The sequence below is a fragment of the Propithecus coquereli genome, unplaced genomic scaffold, assembly GCF_000956105.1.
Source record: "Propithecus coquereli isolate 6110/MARCELLA unplaced genomic scaffold, Pcoq_1.0 Scaffold213, whole genome shotgun sequence".
Lineage (NCBI taxonomy): Eukaryota > Metazoa > Chordata > Mammalia > Primates > Indriidae > Propithecus > Propithecus coquereli.
The window spans coordinates 1261062-1276251 of record NW_012146412.1 but is presented as its reverse complement, the minus strand read 5'-3'; the positions used below and the strand labels follow the sequence as shown (position 1 = coordinate 1276251).

Below are 15190 nucleotides of genomic sequence, written 5' to 3'. Positions count from 1 at the left end.
TTCTATTTTTAGTAGAGACGGGGTCTCGCTCTTGCTCAGGCTGGTTTCGAACTCCTGAGCTCAAACAATCCGCCCGCCTCAGCCTCCCAGAGTGCTAGAATTACAGGTGTGAGCCACCGCGCCCAACCTTAACCACATCACTTTAACTGTTCAGTCTTTCATAGTATGAATTTGAATAGACTTGCACACATAAAATATATGCATTCACTAAGTTTTTAATAGTGAGATCCTAATATACAATTTGGCAGTTTAGCAACATTTTGAATAGCGAGTCTCTTCGAAAATATGTTGTAAACAGTGGGCAGTTTAACACATCTAGTCACGATCACCAGTTCAGCTGGAGGATGTTTTCAGCCTGATGGTCTTCCATTTCCCTTCGCTCGCAGGTGTGCGAGGAGGCTCGATGTCCCAACATTGGGGAATGCTGGGGAGGCGGAGAACGCGCCACTGCCACAGCCACAGTCATGGTGAGGCCAGCCTCGGCGTCCAAGCTTTAGTCTAGAAACTGAAAGGGAATATTTCGTGTTTCCTAAAAATGGGCATTATGAATCTCTGGTCAGATATTTCATTACATATGGATTTATGAAAAATAGGAAGAAAACCTGACAGGATAATCCAACCTGGTGTGATCTCACTCTTCTCTGAATAAATCTATTATTGATTCTCGATCTATCTGCTAGTTAATCATGTGTTGCCTTAAGATAGCTCTTCTATTAATTTTTGGAGATGTTATTCATGATTGCTTTTTATGTTTTTTTTCCATCTATTTAACAAGATGTGCTTTCTGTTTAAGTCCCACAGAGACCTGCATGTTGATCTGTTAATTGAGTATTTTCTCTTTTTTCTTTTTTTAAGTTTTTTTCTTTTTCTGAATATTTTCTCTTTTAAAGTAATATTTATTGATTATTGAATAGACACAAAAGAATCTTGATAAACTATATGTAAATTACAGAGAATAACAATACAACAGACTCCCTGATACACATCTCCAGAGTAGAACATTAGCATTATCTTTGAACCCCCCATGTACCCCCTAAACTGTATAAATTGTATTTTAAAATTTAAGTCGTGTGTTTCTTCCTGATCCCATCCTCTATTCTCTTCCCTTAGCATCATTCTTAATGCTAAGTTTATCATTTCCCTTTCTAGTTTTACCACATATATTTGTGTTCCTTAACTCTATATTATTTAGTTTTGAATATTTCAAATTTCTCATAAACAGAACCAACCTGTACACATTCTTTGAAACTTACTTTATTCTCTCAACATTACATTATGTTCTTGAGTGTCATCTGTTTGATTTAAATTGTAATATCTCTATTTTAGCTGATGGGTGATACATGTACAAGAGGTTGCAGATTTTGTTCTGTTAAGACTGCAAGAAATCCGCCTCCACTGGATGCCAGTGAGCCCTACAATACTGCAAAAGCAATTGCAGAATGGGGTCTGGATTATGTTGTCCTAACATCTGTGGATCGAGATGGTTAGTGTGTCATCATGGCCTCTACCAGAGATTGGCTCACACTAAGTTGTGACATCATCTTGAACAGTGGATTCTTTTGTTTCTAGATTTGCCCGATGGGGGAGCTGAACACATTGCAAAGACTGTATCATACTTAAAGGAAAGGTACTTGTTTTTGCATGTGTTTGTGTAATTTAAGGACCTTTTTGGGACCCATATGAATTCAGTTTATGTAAGATCTTTCCCTTGAAGCAGTGGTTATTAACCTTTTGCGGGGGGTCTCATACTTTTCTAACAGTCTGCTGGAAATTATGTGGTCATTTCTCCAGAGAAAGCATATTTGTATGTACAGATACATATTTGCAGAAAATGTTAGGGGTTCAGTGGCATGAACTTATCCATGGTCCTTTAAGCCCATAGAACCATAGAATCTGTCCTTCATATTTGAGTGTTAGTCTAAACTCTGAGTATTTTTCCTTTTTTTTTTTTTTTTATTTTTTCTTTCACTGCTGATGAAAATGAGTACTTTTCTTAAAGAAGTAAAAAACTGTGGTCTTCTTAGCACTGATTTTGACTATGTCTTCATCTGGAAGTAGATAGTATGAGATAAGCTCCAACATTGTTAAAATATATACAGACTTTATCCATATTCATATGCCCTGAGAATCTTACCTATAATCCACATTTTTATTAATATTTTCATCCCATGCATTTTAAAAAGCATAAAAAAGGAGCTGTACTCATTTTCTATAAGTCAGTGCTAGTCTAACACCTAGCACACTTAGTTTGTTTTTTCAATGATTCCTCAGTATTTTCAATTTATTATAGTTCATTTTTTAAAAATCTATCTGCAACCCACAAAATTTATTTCATAAGCCTCAATGGGTCTCAACTTGCAGTTAAATGAAACAGTGAGTTATATAGGATGTGTTTTCTGAACATCTCTTATATTCCTGAGAAGTGTGTATGTGGTCTTTTCTATATCTGTTCTCTCAGGGAACAGGTCCAGACCTTTGCCATTGGATTTGTGAAGAAATTTGCCAGCTGTCCCAGTCGTTTCTGCTGGTGTCAAAGGGAACAGCTCTGACCTAGTTCACATTATAATGCTTGACTGAATAGATATAGCCGTAATATAAATAGGAAGATTAATGTTTAGCTTGTACTTCATTTAAACAAAGCTCATGACTCAGCAGCCCAGAAAATAGTTTTTAAAACCATAGCACTTGTGAACTATTTGCTTACTGGAAAGGAGGAGGGCATTATTGATGAATTTTAAAAGAAAGCAAAGTTAAAGCACTCAATTAATATTTGCATTCACATAAGAAATGTGCCAATTTACTTTCCAAAGAGTTATTTTAGAAAGTTGTATTATTTCATATTTTAATGTCTTCTGTTTTTCTAAAACCTGTTCAAATGAGATTTAAAAATCTATATATAATCTAAAATTTTATTCTGATTGTTATTTGCCTACAGATGTGTTCTAACCACTGTATACATACTATTTGGTGTTTTGGGTTTTTTATTTTTTTCATATAATGGTTCATAAATGAACTTTTGAATGTTTAAGCTTTTCTTGGCAAAGCTCTAAAGATCACTGTGCTGAAACAGATACTGAATGAGTACTGATAATTTCTGTTTTGAGCAACAGTTATGTCAATTCTTTCTCTCAGTTTGATACTTCTCTTTTTTCCCCTCTAGGAATCCAAAAATCCTTGTGGAATGTCTCACCCCTGATTTTCGAGGAGACCTTAAAGCAATAGCAAAAGTTACTCTGTCAGGATTAGATGTGTATGCACATAATGTAGAAACAGTTCCAGAATTACAGAGGTGATTACATGTAGAGAGTAATGTTGGGAAGTTAGAGAGGTCAGCACGTGCTTTATATTCTCACTTTTTCCAGGGGCAAACTTTGCAATTGACTTTTACAAAGTAAACTCTCTTTCTTTCTTTCTTTTTTAACAAACCCAATGTATATCTACTGCAGAAAAATCAGAAAATATAGCCAACAAAAACAACAGAAGTGTCACAGTATTTCCACCCAGTAATATGAGTTACCAACACCTTCGTGCTGTGATCCCCAACCTCCAGGCCATGGACCGGTACCAGTCCGTGGCCTGTTAGGGACCTGGCCTCAGAGCTCCAATGCCACTCTCCCAGCCCCCTCAAAGGTAGAAAAATTTTCTTCCATGAAACTTAGGAACCATGGGCTTCCCAGCAGGAGGTGAGCAGCAAGTGAGAGCAAGGAAAGCTTCAAAGTTTCATCTGTATTTACAGCTGCTCCCCATGGCTTGCGTCCACCACCTGAGCTCCCCTGACTCGTCAGTGGAAAAATTGTATTCCATGAAATCAGTTCTAGTGCCAAAAAGGTTAGGGACTGCTGCCTTAGTGCTTATATTATAAATACTATATTTGTATCAGTAACACCATAATATATATATATAGTGTTTATAACATAAGCATTATTACTTCTTGGCCTTTTGGCTAAGATCAAGTGTAGCATAATATAAGCACTAAGATGTTAGAAACTCATACTACTGGTACTTAATATATGTGTTTTGGTTCACATATACACTTTGTTGCCTGGGCATGAGGGCAGCAACCTAATCATAACTCACCACAACCTCAAACTCCTAGCCTCAGGTAATCCTCCTGCCTCAGCCTCCCGAGAAGGTGGGACTACAGGCACGCACCACCACGCCCTGCTGATTTTTCTATCTTTTGTAGAGATGGGGTCTTGCTGTATTGCTCTGGCTGGTTTTGAACTCATGGCCTCAAGCCATCCTCCCAGCTTGGCCTCCCAAAGTGCTAGGATTGCAGGCCTGAGCCAACTCGCCCAGCCTCTTTTGTCTTAAAATGGTATACTGCAAATGCCAATGAGTATTTTTTCAAGGGGAAAGAAAATTACACTGGAGCAATTGCTTTGGCTGTAATTCTAAAGAAAAGGCTTTTAAAAATACATTTGGCACTAATATATGCAATAAATGATGCACAAGGAAAACTGGTATCATTCAGATACAGTGTAAATCTTTTTTAAGACGTAGATACTAACTCTTCCTATAATTTTAGTAGTTAGGATTTAAACTTTAGGTAAGCTTAATATTTCCTTTAATTTTAGTAAAGTATTTGTCAGTGATTTGATTAGCTTCTACACATTATTCTGTGTCATAGAACCTGAAAGAAGTTATAGTAAACGATGACCAGCATTTCTTCTAAACATTAGGGAGCATAACTTAATTTCAGTGGAGAAATTTTTTAAAAGGTAATTACTTTCTACATTGTCAGTTTTGTGGTTGTTTTTAAATTCATAAATTTGTTTCTTCTCTTCCCTGTGAACTAGTCTCTGGTAAAACAAAAAAAATCAATTACAGAAAATAAAGCTGCATTAGAATTCAAATGAATGCTGGTTTAACATGAGCAACTTCCTGGTCTGTTGGCTTTCTCATCATTTAAGCCATGGTGGTTTGGGCATTGCTGAGCTCTAGCACACATCCTTTCCAACCCTGTCACGATACCACCACCAGTGGGTGCCAATTTCCCTGGTTTGACTTAAGAAACATTATTCTTTCCAGTGAAAATTCCAGAATCATGCATTTCTTTACCTAAGAGATGGCAGTGTTGTATACTCACCAGCAGAGGGCAGCTTAGTCTTTAGAAAAGGAATGAACATAAAAGTTTCAGCCCTCTGAAATGTGGGTTCAGGTTAGTTTTTTCTTTGTTCGGTACTGAGATTGTCTTACTTCCATCATTAATTTTTAGCCTCAGAATTCTGGTTTCTCAATGCATAAAATGAAGTGATTTTTTCCATTCTATTTGTCTCTGCTCCACGTTTAAGAGGGCTTAAAAGTAAACAGAGCTAGGGAGCCCAGTGAGGTCTTACTTTCTTTAATACAATAACAGGCATTTGTGTGCAAATGCTACCATCAAACCACATGATGTAATAGAATGTACAGAGTATACTTCTCTGGTCTTTCAGGTTACTTGCATAACTGTGTATTTGGTTGAATTCGTGTTTATTCTTGCCAACAACAGCCTTGCTGTTTTCCAGGAAAGTTCGTGATCCCCGGGCCAATTTCGACCAGTCTCTACGTGTACTGAAACATGCCAAGGAGGTTCAGCCTGATGTTATCTCTAAAACATCTATAATGTTGGGTTTAGGTGAGAATGATGAGCAAGTATATGCAACAATGAAAGGTAAAGATATTGAAAATCAAACATCTTTCCCCTTTATTTTGAGTAATAGCAGGAACCCCACCCACTTCGAAGGCCCTGTTAAATTTATGCTTCTTCCGTAGTCTCAGTGCAAGTGCCAGTAAGAACAAAGCATATGGTTGCAAACAGCAGCCATAAAAAGGAAGGGAGGTGTGTTTTCTCAGACTTTCATGAAAGGGTATACATGAAGCTCAGGATACGAAATTTGTATCTCATTTTATTCCCTACCCTTTCATTCAGTGAAAACATGATTTCATCCCCCTTTCTCATTCTGCAATTGCACAGTTTTTGAGAGCCAGCAAGGTACCAGGCACTGACAATTCATAGATGAATAAGAGCAATCCAGGGTTTCGATTGAGAAGAGCTTGCCTATAGCACTGTCACAGAACATGGCGTGCTTTGGACTTTGCTGAACCTTAGTCCCATAAGTCCATTTGTGTTGTGATTCTTGGGCATTTTATTTAATTTTTTGAGACTGGGTCTCACTCTGTTGCCCAGACTAGAGTGCAGCGGCATCATCATAGCTCACAGCAACCTCAGACTTCTGGGCTATAGCAATCCTCCTGCCTCAGCCTCCTGAGTACCCAGCTAATTTTTCTTTTTCTTTTTTTTTGTTTTTTTTGTAGAGACAGTGTGTCCCTGTGTTGCTTAGGCTGGTCTTGAACTCCTGGCCTTTAGCAGTCCTCCCACCTTAGCCTTCCAAAGTGTTGGGATTACAGACATGAGCCACTGTGCCCAGCTTTTTAAACTTTGAAATTTAAAAGTTTTTGTTTTACCCAAGGGTCCTTGAACTATTTGCAGTTATTTTGTGGTTCAAAGAGTAGTAAGTTCAAATAGTAATTAAAAGCTGCTGTTTACCACATTGCATTCAGTTTGTTATTAGAAAGATTCTGATGTCATAGGTCAAATCCCATCCCCCAGAGGATATCTTGTATTATACGTGAAGCAAAAGCCTAATACAGCATGTTTAGTCTATAATACAGGAGTTTTCAGGCTTTTACAGGTACTGTTACCTTCACCTTTTCTGCCTTACAGACTCCTGCTCTAAAACACTCTCCACTCTTATTTTAACATTTATTCTGTAGTATTAGAGGTATTTATCCTTATATCCATCAGGCCCACATGACTATCTTGATCATTCCTGTTTTCAATCCTTACCATAGTCCCTGGCACATATTTTTTTTTTGAGACAGAGTCTCACTGTGTTGCCCGGGCTAGAGTGCTGTGGTGTCAGCCTAGCTCACAGCAACCTCAAACTCCTGGGCTCAAGCGATCCTCTGCCTCAGCCTCCCAAGTAGCTGGGACCACAGGCACGCGCCACCATGCCCGGCTAGTTTTTTCTATATATTTTTAGTTGTCCAATTAAGTTCTTTGTATTTTTAGTAGAGACGGGGTCTCGCTCTTGCTCAGGCTGGTTTCGAACTCCTGAGCTCAAACAATCCGCCCACCTCGGCCTCCCAGAGAGCTAGGATTACAGGCGTGAGCCACCGCGCCCGGCCCACATAAGTAATTTTGAATGAATAGGTATTGTCTTATTCCCCAGTGTGAGGATTATAGACTAGTATAAAGTTCACACTGTTCTGAAATGTTCCTCAGGAAAATTATGCTTAGATCTACACTTTTTAACATTATAAAAACATCTGCTAACGTAATTCGTGCTTTTTTTCCTACAGCACTTCGTGAGGCAGACGTGGACTGTTTGACTTTAGGACAATATATGCAGCCGACAAAGCGCCACCTTAAGGTACACATGACTCGAATTGCCAAACATTTCTCAGTAATTTGAATTAAATCTTCATGTTCATAGGTAAGATTAAGAAACTCCTGGCTTTTTAGTGTGATGTTCCATGTACAGTTGACCCTTGAACAACACGAGGGTTAGGGGGACCAACCTGCACAGTCAAAATTCCATGTATGGCCGGGTGCAGTGGCTCATGCCCGTAATCCCAGCACTCTGGGAAGCTGAGGTGGGAGGATTGCTTGAGCTCAGGAGTTCAAGACCAGCCTGAGCAAGAGCGAGACCCCGTCTCTACTAAAAATAGAAAAATTAGCCAGGCATGGTGGCGCATGCCTATAGTCCCAGCTACTGGGGAGGTTGAGGTGGGAGAATTGCTTCAGCCCAGGAGTCTGAGGTTGCTGTGAGCTATGATGACGCCACGGCACTCTAGCCTTAGCCCTGGTGACAGAGCGAGACCCTGTCTCAAGGAAAAAAAAATATCCGTGTATAACCTTTGACTTCCCCAAAACTTAACTACTAATAGCCTACTGTAGACTCCAGAAGCCTTACCAATAACATAAACAGTTGATTAACACCCATTTTGTATGTTATATGTGTTATATGTATACTGTATCGTTACAATAAAGTAAGAGAAAAGAAAATGTTATTAAGAAAATCATAAGGAAGAGACAATATATTCACTATTCATTAAGTGGAAGTGGATCATCATAAAGTTCCTCGTCCTCATTGCCTTCATGTTGAGTAGGCTGAGGGGCAGGAGGGAAAGGAGGCGTTGGTCTTTCTGTCTAAGGGGTGGCGGAGGCAGCAGGAAATCCACGTACAAGCGGACACTCGCAGTTCAAACCTGTGCTGTTCAAGGGTCAACTGTATACTTGTAAGTCCCAGTTTCCGTTTTATCATCTACATAAAGCAACTACATTGGCACATATTTGCTGCCCCGCAAACTGTACAACTCGAATGAACCTACAGAAAAAGAATAAAAAGTTGGAAAATTGCCCTCATTTACGCTTGGTGATCATGTGACTTGTTTTAGTTATGTGAGAGCCACAGGTGAAGTAAGAATGAAAGTCAGTCTGTTTTTATAATGAATGTTTATCCACTCACTCAAGAAACTTGGGTTAGGCAGTGACCATGTGCCAGTCCCAGTGCTAAGCAGAACATACGAGTAAGACAGTCTTGTCCTCAAGAATCTAACGGGCGTGACTCATTCTTGATTGTACCTGTTAATGAAGGAAAAATAAAGATAAATAATCTCTGTAGGAACTCCTTTCTCAGTCCTTTGTAATAGGTAATGCAGTATAAAATTTATGTTTCCCCACCTCTCTAATCCCCTGTGATCACATTCTGATACCATGGCCAGTGAGTGACCAGTGGACACAAACGAGGAGGGAGAGCAGGAAAGCCTGGGGAGGTGGGAGGGGCCCTGGATGCATTATGAAGTGAAAACCATTCTGAATACATGGGTACAGACTTTCTGTGGAATCAGAATTATTTAGGAGAATTCTAGAATCTGATCAGAAGTAATTATTTAAATCTAGGTTGAAGAGTATATTACTCCTGAAAAGTTCAAATACTGGGAGAAAGTAGGAAATGAACTTGGATTCCATTACACTGCAAGTGGCCCTTTGGTCCGTTCTTCATATAAAGCGGGTAAGTTAGATTATGGGGAATAGTTTTATTTAGGCCATTAATTTTCCGCATTAGGTTCTACTCCCGATCACCAAAGCCCTAGGACAACGTCTGATAGCTATGGTTGTTTTTCAGGGGGTTGGAGGGGCAGGGTTCTGGAACATCCTTAGAAGCTTTACTCCATAAGGGTCATATCAAGGAGAAGTTTCTTATTAAACCTAGTTTGTTCTTTAAACAAACCCCCTCTTTACAACTCAGCTACTGTGATGAAAGCAGAAACAATTGGTTGATTAGTTTATTCCATGTGTGGATTTCAGTAGCAGGTTATTCAGAAGTGACAAAGCCTGTTAAGCATATAATAGTTTTCTGCAAAATACACACTCATTTGAAATTGATGCCAGCTGCATCTCCAGACTCCCGATTTCAGATCAATTTAAGCACTGAAAAGTATCTGTTTAATAGCATTGCTGCTTGCGTTGTTAATTCCTTTCTATTTTTTTCCCCCAGAGGCAACAGAAAATCCATAAAATTATTTTTCCCTATAGAAATTTTTAGTGGTTTTACTAGCTGCGATGCAATTTTTCACCTTTTGAATTTCAGCTTTTATTTTGATCAGTAGCTTGAGCTGATTTATGAAAACAAAAGTGTTTTCCAGGGGACAAAAAGTCATGTGATAATGACCATCTGAAGATCCATGAGAACATATCTGAACAGTGAATTTAATCTAAAAAATGTTGATGATGTTCTCCTGTCACTTGGACTTAACAATTAATAATTGTTAAGAATAAACATCTAGGCTGAGCATGGTGGGGTGCAGCTACTCAAGAGGCTGAGGCAGGAGGATCACTTGAGCCCACGAGTTTCAGTACGGCCTGGGCAACATAGCAAGACCCAGTCTCTAAAATTAATTAATTAATACAACTAGGTATTTTTGGATATGTCTAAAATATGTTATAACTATTAATTTTTTTCAAGTGATTGCTTTGTATATTGGGGTCTAAATCACAGATATGTTTAAATTATTACACAAATTATTAAATTCTATTTGAAAAATTAATGTTCAAGTATTAGTAATATTCAGTGTGTTCCTAAAAAGAAATTTAAGACATTTTAATGAACTAACAGCTTAAGCTAATCTTAAAACCCAAGAATTTGATTCAATGCTGACTGATAGGATGTGGGGACTTTGAAAAGGAATAATTGTAAGTGATTTAGTCTTTAAGCAGTACTGCTGGCAAGCTAAATACATATAAAGGATAGAACCAATATCAGCTTTTACAGTGGGTAGAGTAATATCTTTTGAAAGGAGTTTTTGGGCTTTTTTATTTTTAAGGAAAAGTTCTAACATTTATAAGGAAGTGAATTATGAACTTTTTAATGCTTTTTAAATTACCTGTAAAAGATCAAATTCTGGTATGTGGGCATTAGACTCAAGTGATGCATTAGGGTTGTGATGTTGGTTTTACTCCTACCAGATTTAGATGAGGCATAGAGCAGCACAGATTATTTGGCTGGATTATGAGCTTTGGGAATCTTGGTGTTTGTGTACAGATATGGTCATCACAGTTCTACTCATATATGTAAGATGACAGAGAGAAGTTAATCAGACTCCTCAGAAAATCAGGCCTCCAGTGCTGAGCACTGAGCCTTGCTGTAACAGTGATAGACTAAATGGAACCCTAATGGCCCGAAAAGTTAATGTGCCCCTCTAAGCAGCTGACTTGTTGCGCAGGAACAACTCAGGGTGGGGGAAAAGCCCATTACAAATGAAGAGCTCTTGCTTCCCTAGAGGGAAATAAGCTAAAGAGACTCCATCAGATGAGTCTGCTCAACTGAAACAAAGTCTGTTTGGGAAACATCAGATCCAGGCTAATAATGTAGCAAAATTGCTCTCTGAAACGAATTTTGCCAACAGCAATACTTTGGCAGTAATGAGGAGTAGACATTCCATAAAGTGGAATAAATGTACAGCAACAGACCCACGGATACAATGGGGTCACCCTCTACAATATTGGGTTACTAGTGGGGCAAAGGCAATATATGTAACCTAAGCATTTGTATCCCTATTATATGTAGTAATTAAAAATATATATATATAAAAAATAAAAAAGTTACAGTAAAAAAAAAGCAATATTGGGTTACTAGAAAGAGTAATAGTAGTGGCTAGTGATAAAAAATTTAAAAAAAAAACAATGACTAATCATTCTTGGGGAAAAGGGCCAAAGATATTGGGAATATTTAGGATAGAAAAAATAAAATATTGCCATTGAGATTTGAGGAGAGAGAAATGCCAATAAATATAGAAGTCTTCTTTAAAGAGGAAACACTCAAATATAATTCTGAGATAATAGTCTTATTATTTGCCTTATATCGATGTTAACATGTTTTCATTTTTCCTAAATAGGTGAATTTTTCCTGAAAAATCTAGTGGCTAAAAGAAAAACAAAAGCCCTCTAAAACTTAGCCAAGACCTTCAAGATCACAGAAATTTTGACATTTGATTCCCATTGGTATCAGAGGCGGTGCCAGAACGCCCAGACGTCAGTGGATGTACCGCAACTCTTTTTGCTTTAAGACAAATGTTAATAATCTGTATGTATTTATTTATAGTAATTCCCTTGGCTTTTAGCATATCTTTGTCCCAATAAACAGTTGCTTGCTATGATATAATCATAAAACATCTTTGTGAGAGTTTGCTGTGAACATTATAATTTAAAAATACATTAAAAACTTCCAGAAGATTTTTCAAGCCACTGTTAACTGCTCATCGTCACATTTCATTTATGAAAAATGAAAAAAAGCAAAATTTTATTTGTTACTGTGATGAAATAGTCAGCATAGGTTGACACTAGGATACGTCCTTTGCATAATAGTATAATATCGTGGGAACAACTTAGAAAGACTTAAGGATTTGAATGTTGATTCTTTACATTGGTGTTGCTACTTCAGACCCTGCAAAACAGTTTCACACTGATTACATTTAATGCCTCTATGAAACAGACCATGGCCGGGCACGGTGGCGCACGCCTGCAATCCCAGCACTTTGGGTGGGTGAGGCAGGAGGATTGCTTGAGACTAGGAGTTCTAGGCCAGCCTGGGCAAGATAGCAAGACTCTCTCTACAAAAAAATTAAAAAATTAGCCAGGCATGGTTGGTGGCTCATGCCTGTAGTCCTAACTACTGAGAGGGCTGAGGTCGGAGGATCCCTTGAGCCCATAAGTTTGAGGTTGCTGTGAGCTATAATCGAACCACTGCTCTCCAGCCTGGGTGACAAAGTGAGAGACCTTCTGTCAAAAAAAAAAAAGAAAGAAAAGAAACCAAGACCGTGATTTCGCCCAAGGCATGGAAATAAAACCTAAGAAATATTAACCTTCGGCGGGCGCAGTGGCTCACGCCTATAATCCTAGCACTCTGGGAGGCTGAGGCGGGCGGATCGTTTGAGCTCAGGAGTTCGAGGTTGCTGTGAGCTGACGCCACTGCACTCTAGCTGGGGCAACAGAGGGAGACTCTCTCTCAAAAAAAAAAAAAAGAAATATTAACCTTCATTTGTATAGTAGCTTGCTAAATCCACATGTACTATCCTGTTTTTATTCCTTTTATTTCTCACATTACTCTGTTGAGATGGTTGTATTATATAACAGTGACGTGAAAAAATTTCTTTCTAAAATGTAACATTCAAATTCATCTTTGACTCTGAATCCTCTTTTTTTTTTTTTTTTTTGAGACAGAGTCTCACTCTGTTGCCCGGGCTAGAGTGCCGTGGCATCAGCCTAGCTCACAGCAACCTCAGACTCCTGGGCTCAAGCGATCCTCCTGCCTCAGCCTCCCGAGTAGCTGGAACTACAGGCATGCCGACACCCAGCTTATTTTTTTTATTTTTAGTAGAGACGGGGTCTCGCTCTTGCTGAGGCAAGTCTCGAATTCCTGACCTCAAGTGATCCTCCTGCCTTGGCCTCCCAGAGTGCTAGGATTACAGGCTACCATGCCTGGCCTTGAATCCTGTCTTAATACTTACTTTTTCTGCATCTCACAAAGGAGATTTTAGATGGTCATACTGTAAAATATGTAACGTGGATAACTAATTCTGGTTATTTTTTTGTTGTTAAGAGACAGGGTTTCTTGCTCTGTCATCCAGGCCGGAGTACAGTGGCGCTGATCATAGCTCACTGCAACTTTGGCCTCAAGTGATCCTCCCACCTCAGCCTCCCAAAGTTCTGGGATTACGGGCATGAGCCACTCTGCCCAGCTCAACTTTAAATTTAAACATCTCAAACTACCACCCACCTTAAAAACTTATTTCACAGGAAAAAATGGATTACTTTTCAAACTGATTTTGTGACGTAATCTGGATGTTTCCTAATAGTTGGGCCTTTTGCACATGTAGGCCAATGGTGATGAAACATTTTTAGCAGAAGAATCATTTGGTCAAATGAAACTTTTATGGAACCCCAACATAAAATAATTAAATGGCATTTCATTAGCACAAATGTATATTAAAGTTTCAGATTTGCAACTTTTATTTATTCTGTATATAAAAATAGAGAATGATGAAATGAAGCTGTTTCAATACACACGTGAAATTGGGAGGGACAGTTATAGTCTTCTGTCAGCCTTAATAGTCTACTTAATTCCTTTGTTTTGGTGCCACAGTATTGAAAAATCCTGAGTGATACAGCTAAATAATAAAAAATATTTTGGCTTTTATTATTTTTTTGAGACAGGGTCTCACTCTGTTTCCCAGGCTGTAGTGCAGTGGTGTCACAACTCACTGCAACCTCAAACTCCTGGGCTTAAGGGATTCTCCTGCCTTAGCTTCCTGAGTAGCTGGGACTACAGGTGTGCACCACTAGACCTGGCTTTGTTTTTTTTAAGAGATGGGCTCTCACTCTGTCACCCAGGCTGGTCTCAAACTCCTGGCCTCAAGCAATCCTCCCATCTCAGCCTCCCAAAGTGCTGGGATTACAGAAGTGAGCCACTGTGCCCAGCCCAAAAAAAAGTTTTAAAATACTTTATCCTGCAATCTTAGGATACTTTCAAATTAAACTAAATCCAGAAATTAAAAGTGGCCAGAAATGTTTGTTTCAGAATGGAATCACAAAGAATGTCTTCATTTGTTATTCATTTGCTCATTATTACATAACTAACCATTATACCATGACTGGGATGTGTGTGAAGAAATGCCTGGGTCTTGCTGGACATTAGCGTGTGGTGGACATATGCTGTATAGGTGTACTCCCTTACACAAGAATGGACAGATTTGAATTTTTAAAGGCCATGGCAAAGCTTTTGACCTTCCTAAACAATGATGCATTTATAAGAAGTACGTTTAAATGCATAGACATGGCAGGAAGTCTGTGTAAAAATCTGACAGCACAAGTTAATGCATTAGTGGTTTCCAATGTATTAAAATTTGGCGCATGACATTTCATTGTGTGTGACCTTTTTCTGCAGCACAAATGGCATTTTTTAAAAAAACGAAAGTGGACTGGGCACAATGGCTCAGGCCTGTAGTCCCAGCATTTAGGGAGGTCAAGGCAGGAGGATCGCTTGAGACCAGGAGTTTTGGACCAACGTAAGTAACATAGTGAGACCCCCATCTCTACAAAACATAAAAAAATTAGCCACGTGTGGGATGTGTGGTAGTCCTAGCTACTGAGGAGGATGAGGTGGGAGGATCACTCGAGACATTTTATAAAAGATACTTGGACTCGAATGTTTATAGCAGCACAATTCACAATCGCAAAGATGTGGAAACAGCCCAAGTGCCCATCAATACATGAGTGGATTAATAAAATGTGATGTATGTATACCAGGGAGTATTACTCATCCATAAAAAAAAAATGGTGAACTAATACCTTTTGTAACATCCTAGATAGAACTGGAGACCATCCTTCTAAGTGAAGTATCACAAGAATGGAAAAACACCGCATGTGCTCACTATTAAATTGGAACTAACTGATCAACACTCACGTGCACATATGGTAGTAAAACTGAATGGAATTCAAGCAGGAGCGGGGAGGAGGGAGGGGTAAATTCACTCCTAACAGGTACAATGCACACTATCCGGGTGATGGACGCACTTACAACTTTGACTCAAACTGTACAAAGCAGCTTATGTAACCAAAACATTTGTACCCTCCTAATATTCTGAA

General features: G+C 38.8%; 1 protein-coding gene across 3 annotated transcripts in view; it reads left to right on the top strand.

Moving 5' to 3' along the window:
• The window catches only part of LIAS (lipoic acid synthetase), an 18925-nt gene extending 7316 nt beyond the window's left edge, over window positions 1-11609 (top strand). Inside the window, exons 4-11 of one of the 3 annotated variants that reach the window (XM_012644486.1) lie at window positions 387-467; window positions 1327-1483; window positions 1570-1627; window positions 3161-3289; window positions 5508-5653; window positions 7345-7415; window positions 8948-9059; window positions 11443-11609. In XM_012644486.1, the coding sequence (XP_012499940.1) occupies window positions 387-467; window positions 1327-1483; window positions 1570-1627; window positions 3161-3289; window positions 5508-5653; window positions 7345-7415; window positions 8948-9059; window positions 11443-11495 (807 nt within the window). In that variant the 3' untranslated portion in view covers window positions 11496-11609. Of the gene's footprint in view, window positions 1-386; window positions 472-1326; window positions 1484-1569; window positions 1628-3160; window positions 3290-5507; window positions 5654-7344; window positions 7416-8947; window positions 9060-11442 lie in introns of those variants that run through there. The other 2 variants (XM_012644487.1, XM_012644488.1) reach the window with 2 other exon arrangements.
• The last annotated feature ends 3581 nt before the right edge of the window (window positions 11610-15190 follow it).